This window comes from Theobroma cacao, chromosome 2, assembly GCF_000208745.1.
Source record: "Theobroma cacao cultivar B97-61/B2 chromosome 2, Criollo_cocoa_genome_V2, whole genome shotgun sequence".
Lineage (NCBI taxonomy): Eukaryota > Viridiplantae > Streptophyta > Magnoliopsida > Malvales > Malvaceae > Theobroma > Theobroma cacao.
In genome coordinates, this window is record NC_030851.1 from 9,893,087 (window position 1) to 9,914,936 (window position 21,850).

Below are 21,850 nucleotides of genomic sequence, written 5' to 3' on the forward strand. Positions count from 1 at the left end.
TGAGAATTCATTAAATTGAAAAATCTTCTGATTTTTCAATGGATAACCACATGAATTTTCAATAATTTTTCGCATCATTATTGATCCGGGATGGCCTAACCGGTCATGCCAAACATTAAAATTATCAGTAAACTTCTAGTTTACATAAGTTTCAATCATTTTAATTTTTGTGTAGTACATTCTAGAGGACAAAGCGGGTAATTTTTCCAATACACATTTTTTACCCAATATAATAGATGTAATATAAAGATATTTAGTGCCTCTTTCATTTGTTGTCTCAATATGATATCTATTCAAACGAATATCTTTAAAACTCAATAAGTTTCTTTGAGACCTTGTAGAAAATAATGCATCTTTTATTATGAACTTTGTTCCTCCAGGTAGTAAAATATTGGCTTTTTCAGAGCTTTCAATTAATCTTGTACTACCAGATATTGTATTGACATTAGCTTCTTCCACTGTCAAGTGGGAAAAATATTTCTTATCTTTAAATATAGTGTGCGTTGTAGCACTATCTATTAGACAAATATCTTCATCATTGATTTTGAATCTAACCAGATGAATATCCATATTTTTTTCAAAAAAATAAAATATATATAGTAAGAAACTCATATAAGAGAACATTAAATATAAAATTTGTTATTAAAATACAAAAAAAATCTTCCTAATAAACATATTAAAACACATTAACTTCTTAATTGAATTATACTAAACATACCAAGTTCCTAATAGAGTTGTACTAAAACACATCAACAAATAATTTAAGAAATTTCATTATTGGAATTTCCATCACCAATCAAATGATTAATTCGTCCTTCAAGGTGGGCAAAAAAATCAGCAACATCCAAGTGTGTTATATCAACTTGGCTATCATCTTCAACAAAATTTGTTTCGATAGTGTTTCCTTTATATTTAGTGATGCTTGATAAAGTTCAACAAGATGCTTTGGTGTACGACAAGTACTTGACCAATGGCCTTTCATGCCACATCTATAACAAACATTTTCTGTATTCATTTTACTTTGTCCACCTTTTGTCTTTTTCATGTATCTCTTCACTATTCATCCACTTCTGATGGATATTTTTATTATCAGAATAATTAATTGTGTAACCATCACGACTGCGATAATTATGACAACCTTTTCCACGTCCATGATTACGACCACGACCACGACCAGAATTTCTAAATGATGTCGCATTCACTTTAAAGAATGGAGTAGAACCAGTTGGTCGAGATTCATGATTTTTCATCAATAACTCGTTATTTTCCTCAGCCACAAGGAGACATGAAATCAGTTTAGAGTATTTCTTAAAACCTTTTTCATTATATTGCTGCTGTAGGAGCACATTTGAGGCATGAAAAGTAGATAATGTTTTTTTTAACAAATTAGCATCAGTCACCTTTTCTCCACACAATTTTAGTTTAGAACTAATTCTGTATAATGCTGAGTTATACTTACTTATAGTTTTTAAATCTTGCAATCGCAGATGCATCCAATCATAACGAGCTTTTGACAGAATTACTGTTTTCTAGTGGTCATATCTCTCCTTTAGACTTTTTCAAAGATCGACTGGATCTTTTATTGTGAGATACTCAATTTTTAATCCTTCATGAAGATGGTGGCAAAGGAAAATCATTGTTTTTGCCTTATCCTGATTGGATGCTTTATTTTCTTCTTTGATTGTCTCTCCAAGACCCATAACATCTAAATGGATTTCAGCATCTAGAATCCAAGATAGATAGTTATTGCTGGTAATAGCAAGAGCCACAAATTCAAGCTTTGTAAGATTTGACATTGTGATAGCTTAAAAGAAAAACATAAATGTTAGTATTACACAATATATCGTAATTGGCAAGCAAAATAATAAATTGACTGATGAAAAACAGTTAATATAAAATTGAAAATTGACTTATTATAAATTTGTAAAATTTGGGCAAAACACTGAAGTGATAATAGACAAAAATCACCTGAAGAAAAATTGAACTTCGACTTTGTGAAGCTTAAGTGTGAGAGAGAATCGTGCTGATAACATGTTATAAAAATAACTTAAAAGAACAAATAAAGATAACTGAAAGAACAAGAAAAGAAAGAAAGTATTTAGAGGGAAGAAAAGAGATCTTATTGAAGTGTGTTTACAAATGAACTGAGGGGGTCTATTTATAAGTAAATAACTCCCTTATCTTGATAGAACTTACAAGATGAAGATAACACTTATAACATGCTTGGTTCACTGGAAAGAATAGAATAGGAATATCATAGTCATTCCAAGGGAATAGAATAGAGGAATAATAGCTATTATGTAGATTGGTTCATGGGAATGGAATAAGATAGAAATTGCTATTATTACTTATTCCATTATTTGGTTGGCAAGAATAATTTTAAGAATGGTTAAGGAATAATGGGTAAATGATAAAAATACCCTTTATTAAAATTTAAAGATTTTTTAATTAAAAAATAAAAAAAAACTATGATGAGAAATAAATACTATTTATTAAAATTAAAAAATTTATTTTGTTAAAAAATAAAAATATTCTGAACAATAAAATTAAAATAACTTTTACTATAATTAAATAATATTTTCACCAAAATACAAACATATTTTTATTATAATTTAATAATATTTTGTATTAGAAGATAATTAAACCTTTTATTATATTTAAATAATATTTAATATTAAAAGATAAAATATATTCTTCATTAAATTTAAATAATACTAAACAATATTCTTTGTTACATTTATTATATTCAATTAATAATATTAAGTAATATGCTTTATAATATTTATTATAGTGAAATAATATTAATATATTACATAATATTTAAATATTTTCATTTCCCTTTTTTTGAAAATGAAGTAAAAAATTTTGTGTCTTTTGTGCTTTAGAGAGAGGAGTGAGGAAGAGAGAAAAAAAAATAGATTTAGTATTTTTTATAAGGTAATTTTTAAAATTGTAAAAGGGTATATTTGTCTAATCAAGTTTTTTTCTTATTCCCAACAATTTGGAATAGCTATTACCAAGGGGGGCCTTGGTAATGGCTATTCAGGCTTCTCTTGAAATGGTTATTCTGAAAAATAGCCATTTCATTGAACTAAATGCAGCTTTATCTCAAGAATGAGAATAAAGGAGGAATAGCTATTCCATTCCCCCCAACCAAGCATGCCCTTAGAGATTAGATTGATTAAATCCTAATCCAATCTAATTTACATCAAATCTAGATATAGATAGAATAAATGGATATTTACAAAAAATATTCATAACAAAAACATATTATTTTCCCCATTTTCAATACTATATTCAAAACCAAACATAACTCTCCCTATTTTGATTCTATCTCTTCCATCGTTAATTTTTTTTGTTCTTTCTCTTAATTTTTATGTTAATCTCATTCAATTTATGGTTAAGGTGTTTTTATTCTTTTATTTTTTGTTAAACTCAATACTTTGCCATGTCAATAAATGCCACATCAGCATAAATCCAACAACTGTTATATTAGCACATAATCAATGCCACATCACCTCAATTAATGCCATTTTAGCTTGACCAAAATGCCACATCAATATATTTAACAGTAAAATTTAACTATGTTAAAATTAGGGATTGAAATTAGCAAAGTGATAAAGTACAAAAACTCAATTTATATAAATTATTATACAGAAACTAAATTTACCTTTTTTATAGAATACAAAGACTAATTACATAATTTAACTTTTTTTATAATTGAATATTATAATATAATAACATAATATCTAAAAAAGATCATAAACTATTTAGAAAAAGTTAAAAAAATCTTTATATTTTTATTATGTTCAATCAAACCCTTTTACTTTTAGTTTGAATTAAATAAGTTATATATTTTTATTTTAAGTTAAATAAGTCTTGATAACTAATTATTAACTTAATAAAATATTATTTATTATTATATGTCGTATGACGTTGGAGTGATATGTTAATATATTATAATTGATTATGCTATGATATATTCATATATTATATTAAAGATAATGCGACATGCTAATTTAATATGATAATATGATCATATGACATTTTTTACCCTCAACATCAATGTCATATCAGTGCCATGTAGATATAAAATAACAAGTGATATTTTAACTAATGAAAATTAATCAATCATTAATCATAAGAATTTATTTGATTAAAATAAAATATAAAAACTTAATTAAATACAATAAAAAAATTATTTAAATTTTTTAAACATTATGCTTAATATATTTTTACCATTCATATTACAAAAATTATTGTTTACTTTTCTAGAACCAACTGCTCTCCAGGACTAGGAGTAAAAAGAATGTCCTCCCAACCCTCACGAAGAAAAGGAATGAAAATGTAAGGAAATTAAAAATAATAATAAAAGACAAAGGGAAAGGGAAAGAAAGAAGAAAAAAAAAAAAAAGGGAAAAACCGAGAAAACCAAATTCTCCTACTAAAAAATGAATTTCCTTTGGGCGTTGTCGCCCGGCACCAAACGCCGCGACCTTTTACCCAGCGTTAAACCCTAACATTAAACCTCAATAACGCCTCAAGATTGCTGAAACTCCATTCCTTAGGAAAAATAAAGTAATAAATTTGTTTATGGATTCCTTTTGAAATTTTAATATATCAATGATAGCTACAACAAGGTGCTTCAAGCTTCTCCTTCGATGCAAAGGCACTTTCAATTCCTATTCCAGTTTGATTCCAGGTTGGGGTAACCGTGGGCATTATCCTCACGATGTAAGTCAAAACGCATCCATTTCTTTTTATCATCAACAAGTAATAGCGTCTACTTTTGAGTAGAAATTTACATAAGGCAGGAATTGGATTTTTTTTTTGTTTGTTAAACAGAAGCTGCATTCCTACAAATTTCTTTGTTATTTTTTTAACCCGTGGATTGAGTTAAATATGTGGTTTGGATTGATTAATTTCTTATATTGTTTATATGTTTAGCATGTAATTGATGGCCATGCTTCTAATCCCAGAACTATGTTACGTCCATACCAGTTGGATTCCCTTGCATTTGCCTTCTTTACCCCACTGTAAGTAAAATCGTCGGAAATTATAAATTGCTTGCAACTCAGGCTGCCCCAGATGAAGAGGAAGTAACAGATGAAGTCTTGAATCAAATTCTGGCTACATGTGAAAACACGCCAAAGTCAAGTGGGGAAACCTGTAATGCTTATGTTCACAAGCTGTGCAAAGCTGGAAATCTTTCAATGGCTATCAGATTACTGCAATCCTTGCGAGATAAAAATATCTTCATCCCCAATGCATATAATACCCTCTTGGCTGCAGCCGCTGAAAGAAATGAGATTGACCTTTCGTTTCAGATATTCAAAGACTTATTGGTGTTTCATGGACCCTTGAGCTCAACTTGTTATCTTAACCTTGCAAGGTCTTTTGTGAAGTCTAATGACTGTACAGCATTGATTAGATTTGTCAAACAAGTATCGGAATTAGCTTTCCCGAGTAGCACAACAGTTATAAACCGAATCATCCTTGCCTTTGCTGAATGTTGGCAGATAGAAAAGGCTCTTTTGGTATTTAATCAGATTAAGAGTTTTGGATGCAAGCCTGATGTGATAACATATAATACTATTTTGGATATCTTAGGTCGTGCTGGTCGGGTGGATGAAATGGTCCATGAGTTTGCCTCTATGAAGGAAGCTGGCTTGGTTCCAGATATCATTACTTACAATACGTTATTGAACAATTTGAGGAAGCTTGGGAGGTTAGATATGTGCTTAGTGTTTTTCAGAGAAATGAGTGATACTGGAGTTGAGCCTGATTTGCTTACTTATAGAGCAATGATTGAGACTTTTGGCCGATCAGGGAACATTAATGAAGCATTAAGACTCTTCAGGGAGATGAAGCAGAGGCAGATCTATCCATCAGTCTACATATATCGATCTCTAATCTGCATTTTGAAGAAAGCGGGGAAGGTGGATTTGGCAATGTCTTTTTCGGAGGAGATGAATTCATCATCCCTTTCAGATATAGCTGCTACAGAGAATTTTAAACGAAAACATAGGTAGTTATGTACTTGATCCAGGGTTAAGCTCTGTAAGAGTTCTTTAGTGTTGTCTGGAGTACTTGAGCTTGGCTCGAAGCAAGAGAAGGAATATGTCATGGATGTTCCCTCACACATTACTACTGATACTGGTATGTCTGTCCTGCTATCCATTGGTTTTTTGCCCCTTTGTTAACAATGCTTCAGTATATGTTTAGCATATTCATATAAGATTGTTGTTGGTGCCATCCCTGTAATTTGTAATGTAACATGTGATTTATGTTAGATGATTGATAAATTGCGTTTGTTGTGCAAGATTTATGCTTTCAGGTGTGACTGCCATAACATGACTGGTGTGCAAGATTTATCTTCAACTATGATAATGATATGTTGTTTTCCTTTTAGGTATTCTCTTGACATGAGAAATAGAGGCCAGCAAAGTCAAAGGCCGAGCCTCAACCATGGAAATTATGTAGTGCAAATAGACGGACCCTATTGTGCATAGCATTTGTATATCTTGTAATACAAATCAGTTGTCAGTTTGCTGATTGCCAACATGAATTAAATGCATGGCAACATTGGAAAAGCATGGTCAGCCTCATAGATTTGAGATTTCTGAGTAGTGTGCTTGTGACAATATCCATTACCTTTGTATTACAGTTCAAGCAACATACTTTGGCATTTCACTGTACAAGTTGTGTATCATTTGTTTGTATCATTTGAGACCAATAGATTTAACCAAGCTTCATCTATTCATTTTATGTGGTGTATAAACATAGTATCTGTAATGACCCTAAATAATGTGCTAACCTTCCCATTTCTATTTAGTGAGCTTTGTGACTTAATGCTTTTATTTTGGAGTATATCACATTCAAGAAACAAAGGTGGAGTCGTCTAAAGAGGACACAAACGCATCACGTAACATTCACAATTTTTCTGACATGGTGGTATGAGTGCCTAGTTTTTCAGAGATTGTGTATCACTGTTTTTGGTAAATGCCCATGTACTCCAACGTGGAGTAGTCCGGCAACAGAATAAAAGGGGCAAAATACTTGGGACGACGATACTAGAATACCAGGAGGAAAACAAAGGGCTGGTGAGATCCGTCACTCTCTAAAGCAGTAATTTTTTTTTGTAAGAAATAGAGTAAAATACTTGGACGCTTTTAAATTTTAATTATAATTATAAGTGAGTTTATTAATTTTTAAAATGAATATTTCATTCCAAACGATTAAACGATGTTAATGTTTAAACTGTTCCTTTTTTTTTAAGTCTGCCAACGAATATTGATTGGTCACTTCGCGCTCAAATCATATCGTAAAATGTCCAATTCGATCAAATTTTCTCAAAAGAAACACCAGATCAGTGATCAAATTTTCTCAAAGAAACACCAGATCAGTGCTCCCTAAGTCAGGAAAGCATCGATTTGGTGCTCCCTGGCTCCCCAAGGGAGCACCGTCACGTGCTTCCTAAGCCATGGGATCACTCGATCAGCTCCCCTGACTTAGAAAGCACGTCAAGTGCTCCCCTGGCTATGGGAGCACTGTCGAGTGGTCCCCTGCTTCCCAAGCCAGAAGAGCATGGCCAAAGATCTGGCTAGATCTGGCCATGCATGATCAGATCCGGCCGAGAGGTGGTCAATCGTTGACCGTTTGAAACAAAAAAATAGAGGAGAAAAGATTTTTTCAATAGAAAAAAATTTTAAAGTAAAAAATTATAATTTATATATTGTGTAATTTTTGAAATTAATAACAAGTAAAATTGTTCAAAAAATATTGTCACGTGCAAATTAACGAAAATATCAATGCAATCTTAAAAGTTAAATTTATGTCTAACGAAAGATAATTTTTTAGACGAATTGTCTATTTTTTATTCTTATAGACCTGTATGAAATTTTGATTAAAATTTAAAAGGGTGATGGTATTTTACTCTTAACAAATATTATATCTCATGGAATGCTTGCAAGTGAAACAGAAAAAGGTGTTATCACAATAAAAGAGCCATGAGACATCCCATATCCGGAACAGAACAAGAACTATGGATTGAATGGATTCTCTTAAACTGTTATGAGACTAACATCCACTATTTGATGCCAATCTATATATATATATATATATATATAACGAACAAAATTAAAAATGATAGCAAATTAAATTTAGAGGAATCAAGACCTAAATATATAGGAAAAACTAAAGATGGAAACATGTCTCAGATTCGACTGGTGTCCCTTCCAAATATGTACCGTCTAAACCAGTCAGACACCACCAGCATCCTAGTGCGCCAGCTGACTAGCTTGCTGCGAGTAGAAACAACCATCAGGATTTGATAATGAACTAATAACAACCAAAGCTGAAATGAGATTTACCTTGCATAGACTGAATACCAAAGCCACTGGGTGCTATGACCAATCGAAACCCAGTCTCCCGGCAGTTGAGCTGCAGTTTGTTCTCCTCCTAGTGGAGCAAATTGCCCAAAATGTTTATACCTGAAATTGGTCAACATAAGTTTAATCATATTTTTTCGTTTCAGCAATTTCTGGTTTTTGACCCCTAAAGCTTTGCACTTCAACTTCCAAACTGGAGGGGCACAAGTAGCCGGAAGTTGAAGCTTGAAAGGTTTTTAGATGTTCAATGCCTATCAACAAGATAATTTCAGGCTGTACCTGAAGGGATGAAAACGGTGTTGGCCTGATGTTCGAAACCTGCGAGGACCTTCAGGATACATTTCGCACTTCTCCATACGATTGAAACATTTCGCGAGGTACTCACCTTGTTGAGCAGCGACCTAGATTGTATTCAAAAACCTTAACGTTTAAAACTGTATGATGGAACCAAATTCTCCCGAAAAATGAAAATGAACGTCCAACTTACCTGAGCTGTTGCAGGAAGATTTTTCATCTGAGTATCCACTTCTGAGAGAGCTTTCTCAAATTTTTCAATGTCAATTTCTCCTTCATATTTGTCGAGTAAAGCAACCATGTTTTTCACTTTGCTCTTCTTCAAATAAAGCTCCACTTGAGGGTACCTCTCTGTGATGTCACCTATAACTTCTCTGAATTCTTGTTTATTCAAATGACCAGCATCATTCGTTTTTGCCTGGCCAAAAATGGCCGATATATCCTCCTAGTAAATTGTCAACAACAAGCAACATAATAGAACTTAATAGCAGATCTCTCTATAATAACGCACGAATAATGCATCCCATCAACAAAAGGTTTTCATCGTTAAATAATTATACTACTAAAATTCATGCTCAAGTTGAGGTTAAAGGCCTGAAGCGAGACCAAGTCTACATGCTAAGTTAACAATGAAATTGAAACACAAGATATCGAGCAAGCAAAACAAACTAAAAAGTGGCAAACTAGTCATGCTGACATAAATTTACCATGACTTTGCGTTGATTGATGGTAGCACAATCACCCAGAGCATATACATTATCACATCCTTCGACTCTCAGCCATTCATCTGTTGCTAAAACACGCCTGCTACCCTGTGGTCACAACATTAAAAAACATTAAAACCATCTTCAAAAGAAGAAGAAGAAATGGCCTGATCAATGGTTAAGATCTGTTCAAAGAAAATAAAAGTTTTGTACTATTTAAACCTGTCCAATTTGCTTCATGAAGTCCAATATGACAGGACGAGGTGCAATACCAGTTGACCAGACAACCAATCCATATGGGAGAGTACTACATTGGCCAGTTGCTCTATCTTTACTGGAAACATCCTTTTCCGACACTTTTGTGACCATTGACCCTGTCTTCAAATCGATACCGTCTCTTTGGAACTTTGTTTCAGCAAATTGAGTAATCCTCTTGTCATACCTGGGAATTGAAATGAGAGGAGATGTTATGACTCACCAGAGCCAAGTTCCAGAAGGCTAACTGTTAATACTTGAATTCATAAAGTAGAAAACAGGAGTAATTGGAAAGAACAAAAACTAAAAATTACAATGATTATAATTATTAGAAAAAACAAGATGCTTTTTGGAAAAGCTCTCTAGATATCTTACATGTTTAAGATATGATCGCCTGCTTCAAGAAGTGTAATTTTTGCAAGGTTACTGACTGAAGGATATAATTTAGATATATCCTGAACTACAATGTCATGAAGCTCTGCAGCAAACTCAACACCAACTGGACCACCGCCAACGACAACAAAATGCAAGATCCTCTTCCTCTCTTCATGACTCACACTAGGAAGACTTGCCCTTTCAAAACAATCAATCACTGTGTTGCGGACCTTCTGAGCATCTTCCACTTCCTACATGACAAAAGAATTCAATCTTTGTTAGGATAGTTTTAGAACAGCTTCCAATTAAGCTGTAAACCAGAATTCTGACAAATATTTTCTCGATCCGTATAAAAAAAAAAAAAGCAAGGGCTTAACCTTCATTAAGCAGAGAAATTTTGTAAATAAAAACATTTACATATATTGTACTACCTTGAGAAAATGTGCATATTCTGAAACACCTGGGGTATTAAATGTATTTACTTGAGCTCCCACAGCTATGATTAAGATGTCATAATCCACGGTGAATTCTTCTTTGCCTCCTAAATTGGTGGCTTGAGCAGACTTGCAATGAAGTATCTTCTTGCTTGCGTCGATCTTAAGACATTCAGCTTCCTTGAAGTCAATTTGGTAACCTCTCTGCCATGAGATATAAAAAGAAAAGCAATTACCATGAGCCATTCAGTACGCTAACAATACTGTAGTGGAAAAAACAGAAACCAATTCTATCTCAATATAATTTTTATGTATACCTTCTTGACAATGTTGCGAATAGGCTCAACAACGCTGCGTGCTTCTACTGTTCCGCTAGTCACACTCGGTAACAAAGGAGTAAATGCAAAATAATTGCGGGGTGACACGACTTGAACTTCATAGGAATCACTTTTCAAATTTTTCAAAAAACTGGTGGCAGCCCAACCAGTGCCGAGCACCACCACCTTCTTCTTCTTGTTACATTCAGGTTTCTGACCACCATCATTCGACACTCTTTGGAATGGCCTGTCATCACTGAAGGCCAGTAGACTACCACCACTGCGGTCGAATACAAGTCAAAACCAATACGTAGTAAAGAATATACATTCATCATATGTATAGTAATAATTTCTTGTGAATACACAAAAATAATATATACTACAAAAGAAAGAAAATTTCAAGCATTTGTCATAAAGAATAATTATAAAAGAACAAACAAGAATGCAATATTACTGGAAACGAATAGCAAAGCAGAACATTAACGTATACTAAGGCAAAGCAACAGAAGAAGAGCTTCCTTTATCAACTTTGAAGGGAGGCTGTGTGTCTTGTTTATAACATCGGAATCTCAGTATATTACTATTAAAGAGAAATTCACCAAAGCATAACCATGCAACAACTCAAAACAACTGGAAAGCAACAAAAAACACAAAAGAAGAATGCTAAATGCAAAATCACTTGATATACCCGACGGTAGAGACAACAAGAAGCTTAGACAATGAAGGGTATGTCTGAAAAACCCTCGAGACCTTCGCGTAGAACGTGTAGCCTCGCATTCTGTTGTTACTGCAAAGCAACCCTACCTTTCTCTTTCTTTTCAAAGAAGCAAGAGAGTGAAGATTTATACAGGGAGAAATTTGGAGAATCTGTTCATGAAAATGGAAAGTGTATCAGTTTCTTCTGCCTTACGTAGGGAAAAATTTAAACAGTAGCGAGGGTTGAGGAATAACTGCCACGTAAATAATTTTAAGCGAATTTTTTTCCCATAGACTTTTTAAAACCAAGAGAATAAAACACGTGTCTTTTGCTCAGAGACAAAGATCTCCTTCTCATTAGGAGTTTTGACACATCTGTAATGGCTTAACCACTTATGAACGAATTTATAGGCAGGCCCTCTGATCGAGCTTGGACGGTCATGATTTATCTTGACGTTTTTTTTTTTCCTTCTTAAGCCATAAACTATGGCCTATAATCTTGGGATTTAAAGAAATTTTCATTATTTATAACTTATATGGAAAACCTATTTCAAGTGTTGTAACAAATTTGTGGTATTTTTCAAAGAATCTTAACAACTCATAGGAATTTCATCTAACTAAAGTTTTACCCTTTTTCTTTTCCTTATTTTGGTTTATTAAGCTTTAATTCGTCTTAATTGAGTCAATATTTTTATAATATGTCGAATGTGGTTACCGTGAAAGATTTTTATAGCCTTTAGTTGTGGATGACTCTAAGGGCCAGGGGAGTGACCTTTATCAATGAGGTTTAAATTGATTCTTCCTTTTGTACATTAAGTTATGACTTTTTGACCTTGTAACTTAATCGGGTTCCTATTGATTTCATTTTTGCTATGATAAAAAGGGGAAAAGTTATTAAATTTGTAAAAATTTTAATAGTCAAAAGACTTGTTCAATTTTTGTACTCTTCAATTTTATTCAATTTAGTCTCTGTATTCAAAATCGAAGTAATTTAATCTCTTGATTTTGAAAATTACATTAATTTAGTCTCTTTCCCTAACATCATCCAATTTTATTATTAAAAGATAATGTTAGCAATGACATCATCACTAATGTGTCATATTTTGATGATGTGACATTTGAGATGGTGATGTGGCATGTCACATGGCATTGAGTGATGAGGTGACAATGCTACTAGGCACTATACAATGACATAACAGTACTGACGTGGCACTGACATGTTGACATGTTAATGTCACATGGCAGATTAAAAAAATTTTCAAAAAAAAAAATTCTACTACGTCATAAGGACTAAATTGAACAAAATTGAGATATTAAGGAACTAAATTAAAAAAATATTTAAAAATTACAAATCTTTAAGTAGATTATTTATATACTTATTAATAAGCTAAATATTGAAGTGTAAAATATTTATGATTTTAAAAAATATATAAATATTTTCTTACTTGATTATTCGATTCTAAAATATGTAAATTAATTTATCTTTTTTACAAAAATTAAGTTTGAATTCTCCTTCNTTCTATAAAAAAAAATGAAAAAATTTCATACGTAAAGTCAAATTTAGATAAATAACTGGCATTATGTTAAATAAAATAATATAAAATGAGTTATCATAAATTCTCCCTACATAATTGTTTTATGGTCAAGAATCATATATTTTTCATCTAAGAATTTTTAGATGTGTGGTATATGTCCTGATTGCTCCACCATAATGCACAAAAATGGATTTTCATAGGAGGTTAGGAATATATATTGTATATGAATCTCCATCTATAATTAAATATCTAAAACCATTAACTGGATATTTATTCACGGTAAGGTTTGTCAATTGTCATTTTAATAAAACAGTTTTTTCAACAGTATGGGGAGAAAATAAGCAGTTGGAAAAAGAAATTTCTTAGAATGCATTTTCATTATCTAGTCTTGATCATCACACAAATCAACGTGAACTTGAAATTCAAAAGATGATTCATTTACAAAATATAGCAAATCAGTTGCTAGACGTATCTACTAATTTAAAGAGAATAACTAAATCTCATATACTAGCTGCAAAAACTCCTATAAGAATTAATGTCCTTGTAAGACAATGCATGTCAAAAGCGTGGGAAACCAATCGGTTCTAAAGATAAAATCCTTGAAAAAGATAGAAGCAAATATACAAGATGATTAGAAAGAGGAAACAAAAATTTTAGAAGAGATCTCTAACATAATTGATATAATTTTAAAAGAAATTTAAGTATTTGAAATCGTTGAAAATGAAGAGCTTTCAATAAATTATGTCATAACTGAGAAAAGATGGAATTGGGATGAAATAGACGTTGACGATATTTTTGTATATAATGTAGCACTCAATATTATGAAATAAAAGAAGGATCTTGAACCTACATCTGTTGAAAAATTTAGACATAGAAATGATTGGCCAATATGAAAAGACATAATCAAATTAGAATTGAATTCACTTGTCAAACGTGAAGTTTTTGTGACTTGTAGTTCATACACCAAATGTTGTAAAACTAATGAGATATAAATGGGTATTTATGCTAAATAAAATGAGAAAAATGAGATTATGAAATATAAAGCACAGCTTATCAACAAGGTTTTACTTAAAGTCTTGGTATTAATTATGAAGAGACATATTTTCTTTTGGTGGATACAATTACAATCTATATTTAATTAGTCTGGCAATACATGAGAATATTGAAATATATCTAATGAATGTGGCTACAACTTATTTATGTAGCTCATTTGATATATATATATATATATATATGAAAATCCCTGAAGGATTGCCTGAAGCACACAATTTTTAAAAAAATTATTTAAGCAAATTAAATAAATATGTATATGGATTAAAGCAATCCGAACGCATGTGGTATAATCGCCTTAGTGAATATTTATTGAAAGAAGGCTATAAAAATGATCCTTTATGCCCATGTGTTTTTTTAAAAAATAATTACGAATCTAAATTTATAATAATTGTTGTTTATGTTGATAACTTAAACATTATTTGAACTCTTGAAAAGTTATCAAAAACCGTGGATTACTTAAATAAAGAATTTGAAATGAAAAACTTTAGAAAAACAACGTTTTATTTGAGTCTTCAAATTAAATACTTGACAAATGAAATTTTTGTCTATTAATCAAATTATATAGCAAAAGCGCTAAAATGATTCTACATGGACAAAGCAATAGTTGTAAGGTCACTAGATGTGAAAATGACTTTTTTCGACCTCGTGAGAATGATGAAAAACTTATTGATCCATAATTATTATTTTTAAATGCAATCGGAGAACTAATATATCTTACTAGCAATACACGACCTGATATATCATTTGTTATAAATTTATTAACAAGATATAGTACTTCTCCAACTCAATGACATGGAATGGAATTAAACATATAGTTCGATATTTTTTAGGAACAATGGATAAGGGCATATATTACTCATATGTGTTCAAATCAAATTTAATTGGTTATGCCAATGTAGGTTATTTATCTGATCCACACAAAGATCGATCCCAAACAAGTTACTTATTCGCATATGGAGGTATTACTATTTCATGACGCTTCTATAAACAAACTATATTTGTTACTTTTTCTAACCATGTAGAAATTTTAATAATTCATGAGGCAAGTCGTGAATATGTCTAATTAAGATCTATAACTCAACATATTCGAGAAACGTGTGGATTGCCAACCAAGAAAGAAATTTCAACAAAGTTATATGACAATAATACCACTTGCATAGCACAATTAAAGGAATGATATATGAAAAGCTATAGAACAAAACATATTTCATCAAAATTCTTCTTCACTCATGATCTTCAAGAAAAAGGTGATATTAATGCTCAAGAAATTCGTTCAAGTGATAATTTAGCAAATTTATTCACCAAATCCTTTCCTACTACAACATTTGAAAAATTGGTACAAAAGATTAGAATACGTCATTTTAAATATATTAAATAATGCAATCATTAGGGGAATAAAATATGCGTTGTACTCTTTTCTTTCATAGGTTTTTCCCACTAAGTTTTTCTTAGTAAGGTTTTTAATGAGGTAGTATTTCAAAGGCGGATTCTTGAAAAAAATTATGTACTCTTTTCCTTCACTAGAATTTTTTTCCTAGTATAGTTTTAACGAGGTATATTCTTAATACAATGGACATTTAAGGAGGAGTGTTATAAATATATGTGTGAATATCCATTATGTTATGATTCTAGAAGCTCAGACCAAATCAAACAAAGCAACGGGCTAGACACAAAAAGCATAATATGATTTAAACTCTTTTATTTGATTATGTATATCTAGATTTGGATATATATTAACTTAGATTAAAATTAAGATTTAAATTGAAACAAATAGTCTCCTTACTTTATTTGTAAATACATTCTTGAATAAGATCTTTTTACTTTATCTAAATACTTTCTCTTATAGTTATTTTTTTAATTATATTTCATAATAAGAACGGGGGTTTCTGCTTCCGTTCTTATTTTTTCGGTATCTATATGGATGATCTTATTTTTACAAAAAATCAATTAAAGATGTTTAAGATTTTAAGAAAACTGTGATTCAAAGAGTTTGAGATGAATGACATGGGACTATGTCCTAATATTTGGGAGTCCAGGTAAATCAAATGGAAAAGGTGTTTTCATCTCACAAGAAGGATTTGCAAAAGAGATGCTTGAGAAGTTCAACACGTTCAATTGTAAGTCCATTAACACCACATAGAATTTGGAGCAAAACCGTTGGAGACAAAGAGAAGGCTGATTCAATCATGGAGAATCCTAACGAATTACAAATGATGGCAACAAAACCATTAGAGACAAAGAGAAAGTTGCTTCAATTAAGGAGAATCCTAACAAATTGCAAATGATGGCAATGAAAGGGTACTTTATTACATCAAAAGAACTCTTGGTCATGAGATTTTTAATTCATCCTCTAACAACTTCAGGTTGATGGGAATTTATGATAGTTGAAGGAACTCATTTACGAGACAAAGTATGTTGCAATCACCTTTTGCACATGCCATGCTATATGGTTGAGAAGATTGTTGAAGGAACTTCACTTGAAGCAAAGAAATGCTACGAAGATCATGATTCACAACAAGTTGGCTCAAGCTTTGAGATATATATATATATAATGCATCGTTAAGAAAAGAGTAGGTGAAGTCCATGAATCAAGTTGTCCATATTTTGGCAAAGCCTCTATAACATTGGTAGAGTGGGTTGCATGGTGAATCAAGTTAAACAATGGTCTAATTGTTGAAAGGTTATTCTCAATTTGAAAATCAAGTTGGGTGAAGAACTGGCGGAAGGCATTACTCTTGAAGGTTGAAGGAAGACCGTTGGAGCAAAAACGATGTCGTCTCTTGATTAAATAGGCTAGTGATATAAAATGTCAGGTTCTTGTGTCGTTTGTTCTTGGTTTTAAGTCTGGTGTATTCAAAACAGTATTGCTCTTGTCGTTTCAGTTTATTTCTTATTAGTTGGTCTTGTGTGCACCATTTAGGTGCCATTTTGATTGTCTTTTCTCAATGTCTGTTGTAAGGCCAACAACCATGTCTATTTTTTTTTCAAATTTATTGTTAAGCTGCTTCTTGTTTCTTATACAGCTCTTTCCTAGATCCGATTTAATCTCTAGAGACTAAAATCTAGGAAATGTTGTTATTATTAGAAGTATAAATACAAATTTGAAAAATGGATTCGTGTTATTGGATCAAAAATTATTTTTGGCTCTAAAATTTTCTCTAGTTCTTTCTCTGGTTCTCCAGTTTTGAATTTCTTTCCTTATTTTTCAAAAGCTTTAGTTCATCTTTCCTTCAAATGGTATTAGAGCTGTAAATGATCTTAGAGGTCCAAGTTTAATCATTTACCATGACTTCCGGTTTCAATTCATCTACTCCACCAAAGTTCACCAGAGAGAATTATTCTTTCTAGAGTGTGAAGATGGAGTCATATCTCAAAGCTTTCACTCTTTAGGAAGTTGTGGAAACTGACAATGAACCATACTCAAAGCTTTCACTTTTTGGGAAGTTGTGGAAACTGACGATGAACCAGTTCAAAGGACAGCTAATCCGACACTTGCTCAGATCAGGCAATTTAAGGAAGACAAAACAAAGAGGTATAAAGCTCTATATTACCTACACTCAGCTTTATGTAATGAAATTTTTGCTCGGGTTGTGGAAAATAACAATAAACCATACTCAAATTTTTGCTTGGGTTATGCATTTAAAGACTTCTAAACAGGTTTGGGATTATTTAAAGGATGAATGTTTTTAGAAGTGAAAGAACTAGGCAGATTTAAGCATTCAATGTAACTCAAAAGTTTGAAATGCTTAGAATGGAGGATAATGAAAACATTAGAGACTTTTTTGGAAAAATGATGGGACTAGTGAACCAATTGAGGTTACTAGAGAGGGAAATTACTGAGGAAAGGTTAGTGAGTAAAATGTTAGTTAGTCTGCCTAAAAAATATGAATTTAAGGTGTCATCATTAAAAGAGTCCAGAGATCTTGCTCAGTTAACACTAAAAAATTAGTTAATGCATTAGAGGGTCTTGAACAGAGGAGAGCTTTTAGACAAAGAAGTGCATTTGATTTTGCCTTAGTAGCTAAGACTAAAACCTTGAATGAGAGTGGTAGAAGTGCAAAGGGTAGTTCAACTGATAAGAAAAACAAAGGAAAGAATCCTGGAGAGAATAGGCAAAGAGATTAAAAACAAAGGAGTTTCCACTATGTCAACTTTGTAAAAAAAAATATCATACTGAGAAGTATTGTTGGTATAGACCAAATGTTAAATGTAGGGCTTGTAGTCAATAAGGACATGTTGAAAAGTATGTAAGAATCGTTCTAAAGTGAATGAAAAAGCTGTTGTAGTTGAACAAGTAGATGATGATACTGAAGAGGTCTTTTTTATGGCAACTAGTGGGGAAGATTCAAGCAAAACCAATATTTGGTTGTTGGACAGTGCTTGCTCACATCATTTGACTAGCAATAAGTCTCTTTTTACCACTTTTGACACAAGTTTTAAGTCAAAGGTGAAGATTGGAAATGAGAATTATCTGGATATACTTGGGGTAGGTATTGTCAATGTTGATACTACTTCAGGAAGCAAGTGTATAAGTAGTGTGCATTATATGTTCAGTGCTAATCACAATTTGTTTAGTGTGGGATAGTTGGCAAAAGAACGTTATACTTTATTATTTAGAGATGAAGTATGTACTGTAATTGACCCCAATGGAGATGAGTTGTGTACTATTACTATGAGAAACAATAGTTATCCTTTCAATTTAGCTAATACTGCTCATTTGGCCCTATACAATGAACTGGATATGTTAGAAATGTGGCACAGGAGATTTGGTCATGTAAACTACAATTCTTTGTCACTTATGCCTTCAAAGAATCTAGTGGATAGCTTACCTAGAATCACTAAACCAGATAAGCTATGTCAAGCTTGTCAGTTTGGAAAGCAGACAAGGTAACCTTTTCTTAAACAGAGAAAATGGTAGGCTACCAGAAAACTTGAATTAGTTCACATTGATTTAAGTGTTCCAATGAAAACCCCTTAACTTAGTGGTAGCAGGTTTTACATAATATTTATAGATGATTTTACAAAGTATTGCTGGATATACTTCTTAAAGCAGAAATCTAAGGCATTGAGTCATTTCAAGAAGTTTAAGGCTACATTTGAGAATTTTTTAGGTCAGAGTGTCAAGACTTTGAGAACTGATAATGGCAAGTAGTACACATCAACTGAGTTTGAGCAATATCTTGAATCTTTGAGAGTTCAGCATGAGCTAACTATTCCATATAGCCCTCAACAAAATGGTAAAGCTGAGAGAATGAACAGAACTCTAGTTGAGATGGGAAGATGCTTACTGTTTTAGATGAATATGCCAAGGGCATTTTGGGTAGAAGCTGTGAATACAGTAATTTACATTCTGAATAGAGTGTATACCAGAGTTCTGGATAGCAAAACTTCATATAAAAAGTGGTTTGATCATAAACCAAGTGTTTCTTACCTGAAAACCTTTGGTTATATATATTATGCTAAGAGGACCAAGTTTGATCTTAAATCTGTTATAACAATGCTGGTTGGGTATAATGAGGTATCCAAAGGTTATTGGCTATATGATACTAAGTTGATGAAAGTATTTGTGAGCAAAGATGTGATGTTTGACGAGGGTCAAAGCTGGAATCGACCAAATGCAACTTCAGAAAAGATTGACTTTGTCACTACAACTGATGATTTGATTTTGCAACATGACTCAGATAATGAATCTAATTTAGAGGATGAAAACAAAGCTGTGAGAGGTACAAGGAGTTTAGAAGACATTTATAGTAGAAGTAATGTTGCTTTAGTTGAACCTTCAAGCTTTAGGGAAGCACACTCAGAAGAACACTGGAAATCAACCATGGATGTTGAAATACAGATGATCAGGAAGAATGGGACATGGATTCTAGTAGACAGACCTGTTGACAAAAACATCATTGGAGTTAAATGGATTTACAAAACCAAACTGAATCTTGATGGTTCTGTAAACAAGTACAAGGCTCAACTGGTGGTTAAAGGCTTTGCTCAAGTTTATGGGGTTAAGTATATGGAGACCTTTACTCTAGTGGCCAGACATGACATAATAAGAATGCTTACTACTTTGTCATCAAATGAGGGATGAAGAATTTATCATCTTGATGTCAAATCAGCGTTTCTAAATGGCATTTCTTACTGAAGATATTTACATTGAGCAACCTCAAAGTTATGTGCAGTAGGGGTTTGAGAAGAAGGTATGCATGCTTATAAAGGCTCTTTATGGCTTGAAGTAGGCTCTAAGGGCTTAGTATACAAGAATTGATGATCATTTCAAGAATCAACGATTCCAGAGGAGAATAAATGAGTCAACACTGTATGTAAAGAGTGAAAATGGTACTATGGTACTCATTGTAGCACTTTATGTAGTTGATCTGTTAATTATTAGACCTGAAGGTCAACACCTGACTGAGTTTAAAAATCAAATGAAGAAGGTGTTTGAAATGACAGACTTGGGAGAAATGACTTATTTTCTTGGAATGGAAGTTATACAATTTGTTGGTAAGGTAGTTCTGCATTAGGGAAAATATGCTAAAGATTTGCTTAACAGGTTCAATATGAGTAGGTGCGAGGCTGTAAGCACTCCACTGTGTACAGGTGCAAAGTTTAGCAAAAATGATGGTGCTGACAAGGCTAATGGGCAGATATACAGAAGTATAATTGGCTCATTATTATATTTAGCTGCTATAAGACCTGATATAATATTTGCAACTTGTCTGTTGTCAAGATTCAAGCAAGATCCTTTAGAGATACACTTTGCAGCAGCTAAGAGAATTTTGAGGTATGTGAAAAGAACTTTAGATTATGGATTGATCTATAAGAAGCAAAAGAGTAGTCAACTGGTAGAGTTTTCAGACAGTGATTGGGCTGTTTCTTTGGATGATTCTAAAAGCATAAAAGGATTTTGTTTTTCATTTGGCAGTGCAGTGTTTGCCTGGAATTAAAAAAAACAGCAAGTGGTTGCTCAATCAACAGTTGAGGTTGAGTACATTACTTGTGCAGCTGCTGCTAACCATGCTCCATGGCTGAGGAAGTTACTGGTTGAGCTAGGATTCAAGCAAGACAAGGGAACCTTGATCAATGTTGACAAATTTGTCAACAGTTGCAATTACAAAAAACCCTATTCAACATGGAAGGACTAAGCATATTCGTGTAAAGTATCATGCTTTAAAGGATGTTGTGAAAGAAGGTGAGATTGAGTTGCTGCATTGTTCAACCCTTGATCAACTTGCTGATATCTTCACTAAAAGCTTGGGAAAGGAGAGGTTTGAGTATTTGCGATAATGTCTTGGAGTTCTCCCGATTAAGAATTATGGGGTTGTGTTGAAAGATAATTCTCAATATGAAAATCAAGTTGGGTGAACGAAGGTTGAAGGAAGATCGTTGGAGCCAAAACGGTGTCATCTCTTGAGTAAATAGGCTAGTGATATAAAATGTCAAGTTCTCGTATAATTTGTTCTTGGTTTTAAATCGAGTGCATTCAAAACGGTATTGCTCTTGTCGTTTCAGGTTGTTTCTTATTAGTTGATCTTGTACGCACCATTTAGGTGCCATTTTTATTGTCTCTTCTCAGTATTTGTTGTAAGGCCAACAACCGTATCTGTTTCTTTTCCAATTTACCGTTACGCCACTTCTTGTTTCTTGTGCAGCTTCTTCCTGGATCCGGTTTAATCTCCAGAAACCAAAATCTAGAAAATGTTGCTATTTTTATAAGCATAAATACAAGTTTGAAAAATGAATCCATGTTTTTTGGATCAAAAATTATTTTCTGCTCTAAAATTTTCTCTAGTTCTTGCTCTG

The 21,850-nt window shown here is 32.3% G+C and overlaps 2 protein-coding genes and 1 long non-coding RNA gene across 4 annotated transcripts; 2 read left to right on the forward strand and 1 right to left on the reverse strand.

The window, feature by feature from the left end:
- LOC18608628 (pentatricopeptide repeat-containing protein At1g11900) lies at positions 4,416-6,834 on the forward strand. The gene is made up of 3 exons (XM_007043419.2): positions 4,416-4,734; positions 4,980-6,159; positions 6,413-6,834. Exons 1-2 carry the CDS (start codon positions 4,624-4,626, stop codon positions 6,030-6,032), a joined length of 1,164 nt encoding a protein of 387 aa, XP_007043481.2. The 5' UTR covers positions 4,416-4,623; the 3' UTR covers positions 6,033-6,159; positions 6,413-6,834.
- LOC18608629 (external alternative NAD(P)H-ubiquinone oxidoreductase B4, mitochondrial) lies at positions 8,172-11,546 on the reverse strand. 2 transcript variants are annotated; one of them, XM_018115162.1, is made up of 10 exons: positions 11,458-11,546; positions 10,770-11,049; positions 10,450-10,656; positions 10,019-10,269; positions 9,611-9,830; positions 9,392-9,496; positions 8,878-9,129; positions 8,670-8,791; positions 8,373-8,492; positions 8,172-8,303 (listed from the first exon to the last, which is right to left on the reverse strand). In XM_018115162.1, the coding sequence occupies exons 1-10, from the start codon at positions 11,544-11,546 to the stop codon at positions 8,216-8,218; spliced, it is 1,734 nt and encodes a 577-aa protein (XP_017970651.1). In that variant the 3' UTR covers positions 8,172-8,215. The 2 variants fall into 2 exon arrangements, with proteins under 2 accessions (XP_017970651.1, XP_017970650.1); XM_018115161.1 differs by having other exon boundaries at positions 8,373-8,583; positions 8,665-8,791.
- On the forward strand, positions 17,258-21,698 carry LOC108660582. The gene is made up of 2 exons (XR_001926364.1): positions 17,258-17,585; positions 20,973-21,698. It is a non-coding gene; the product is annotated as an uncharacterized LOC108660582 (long non-coding RNA).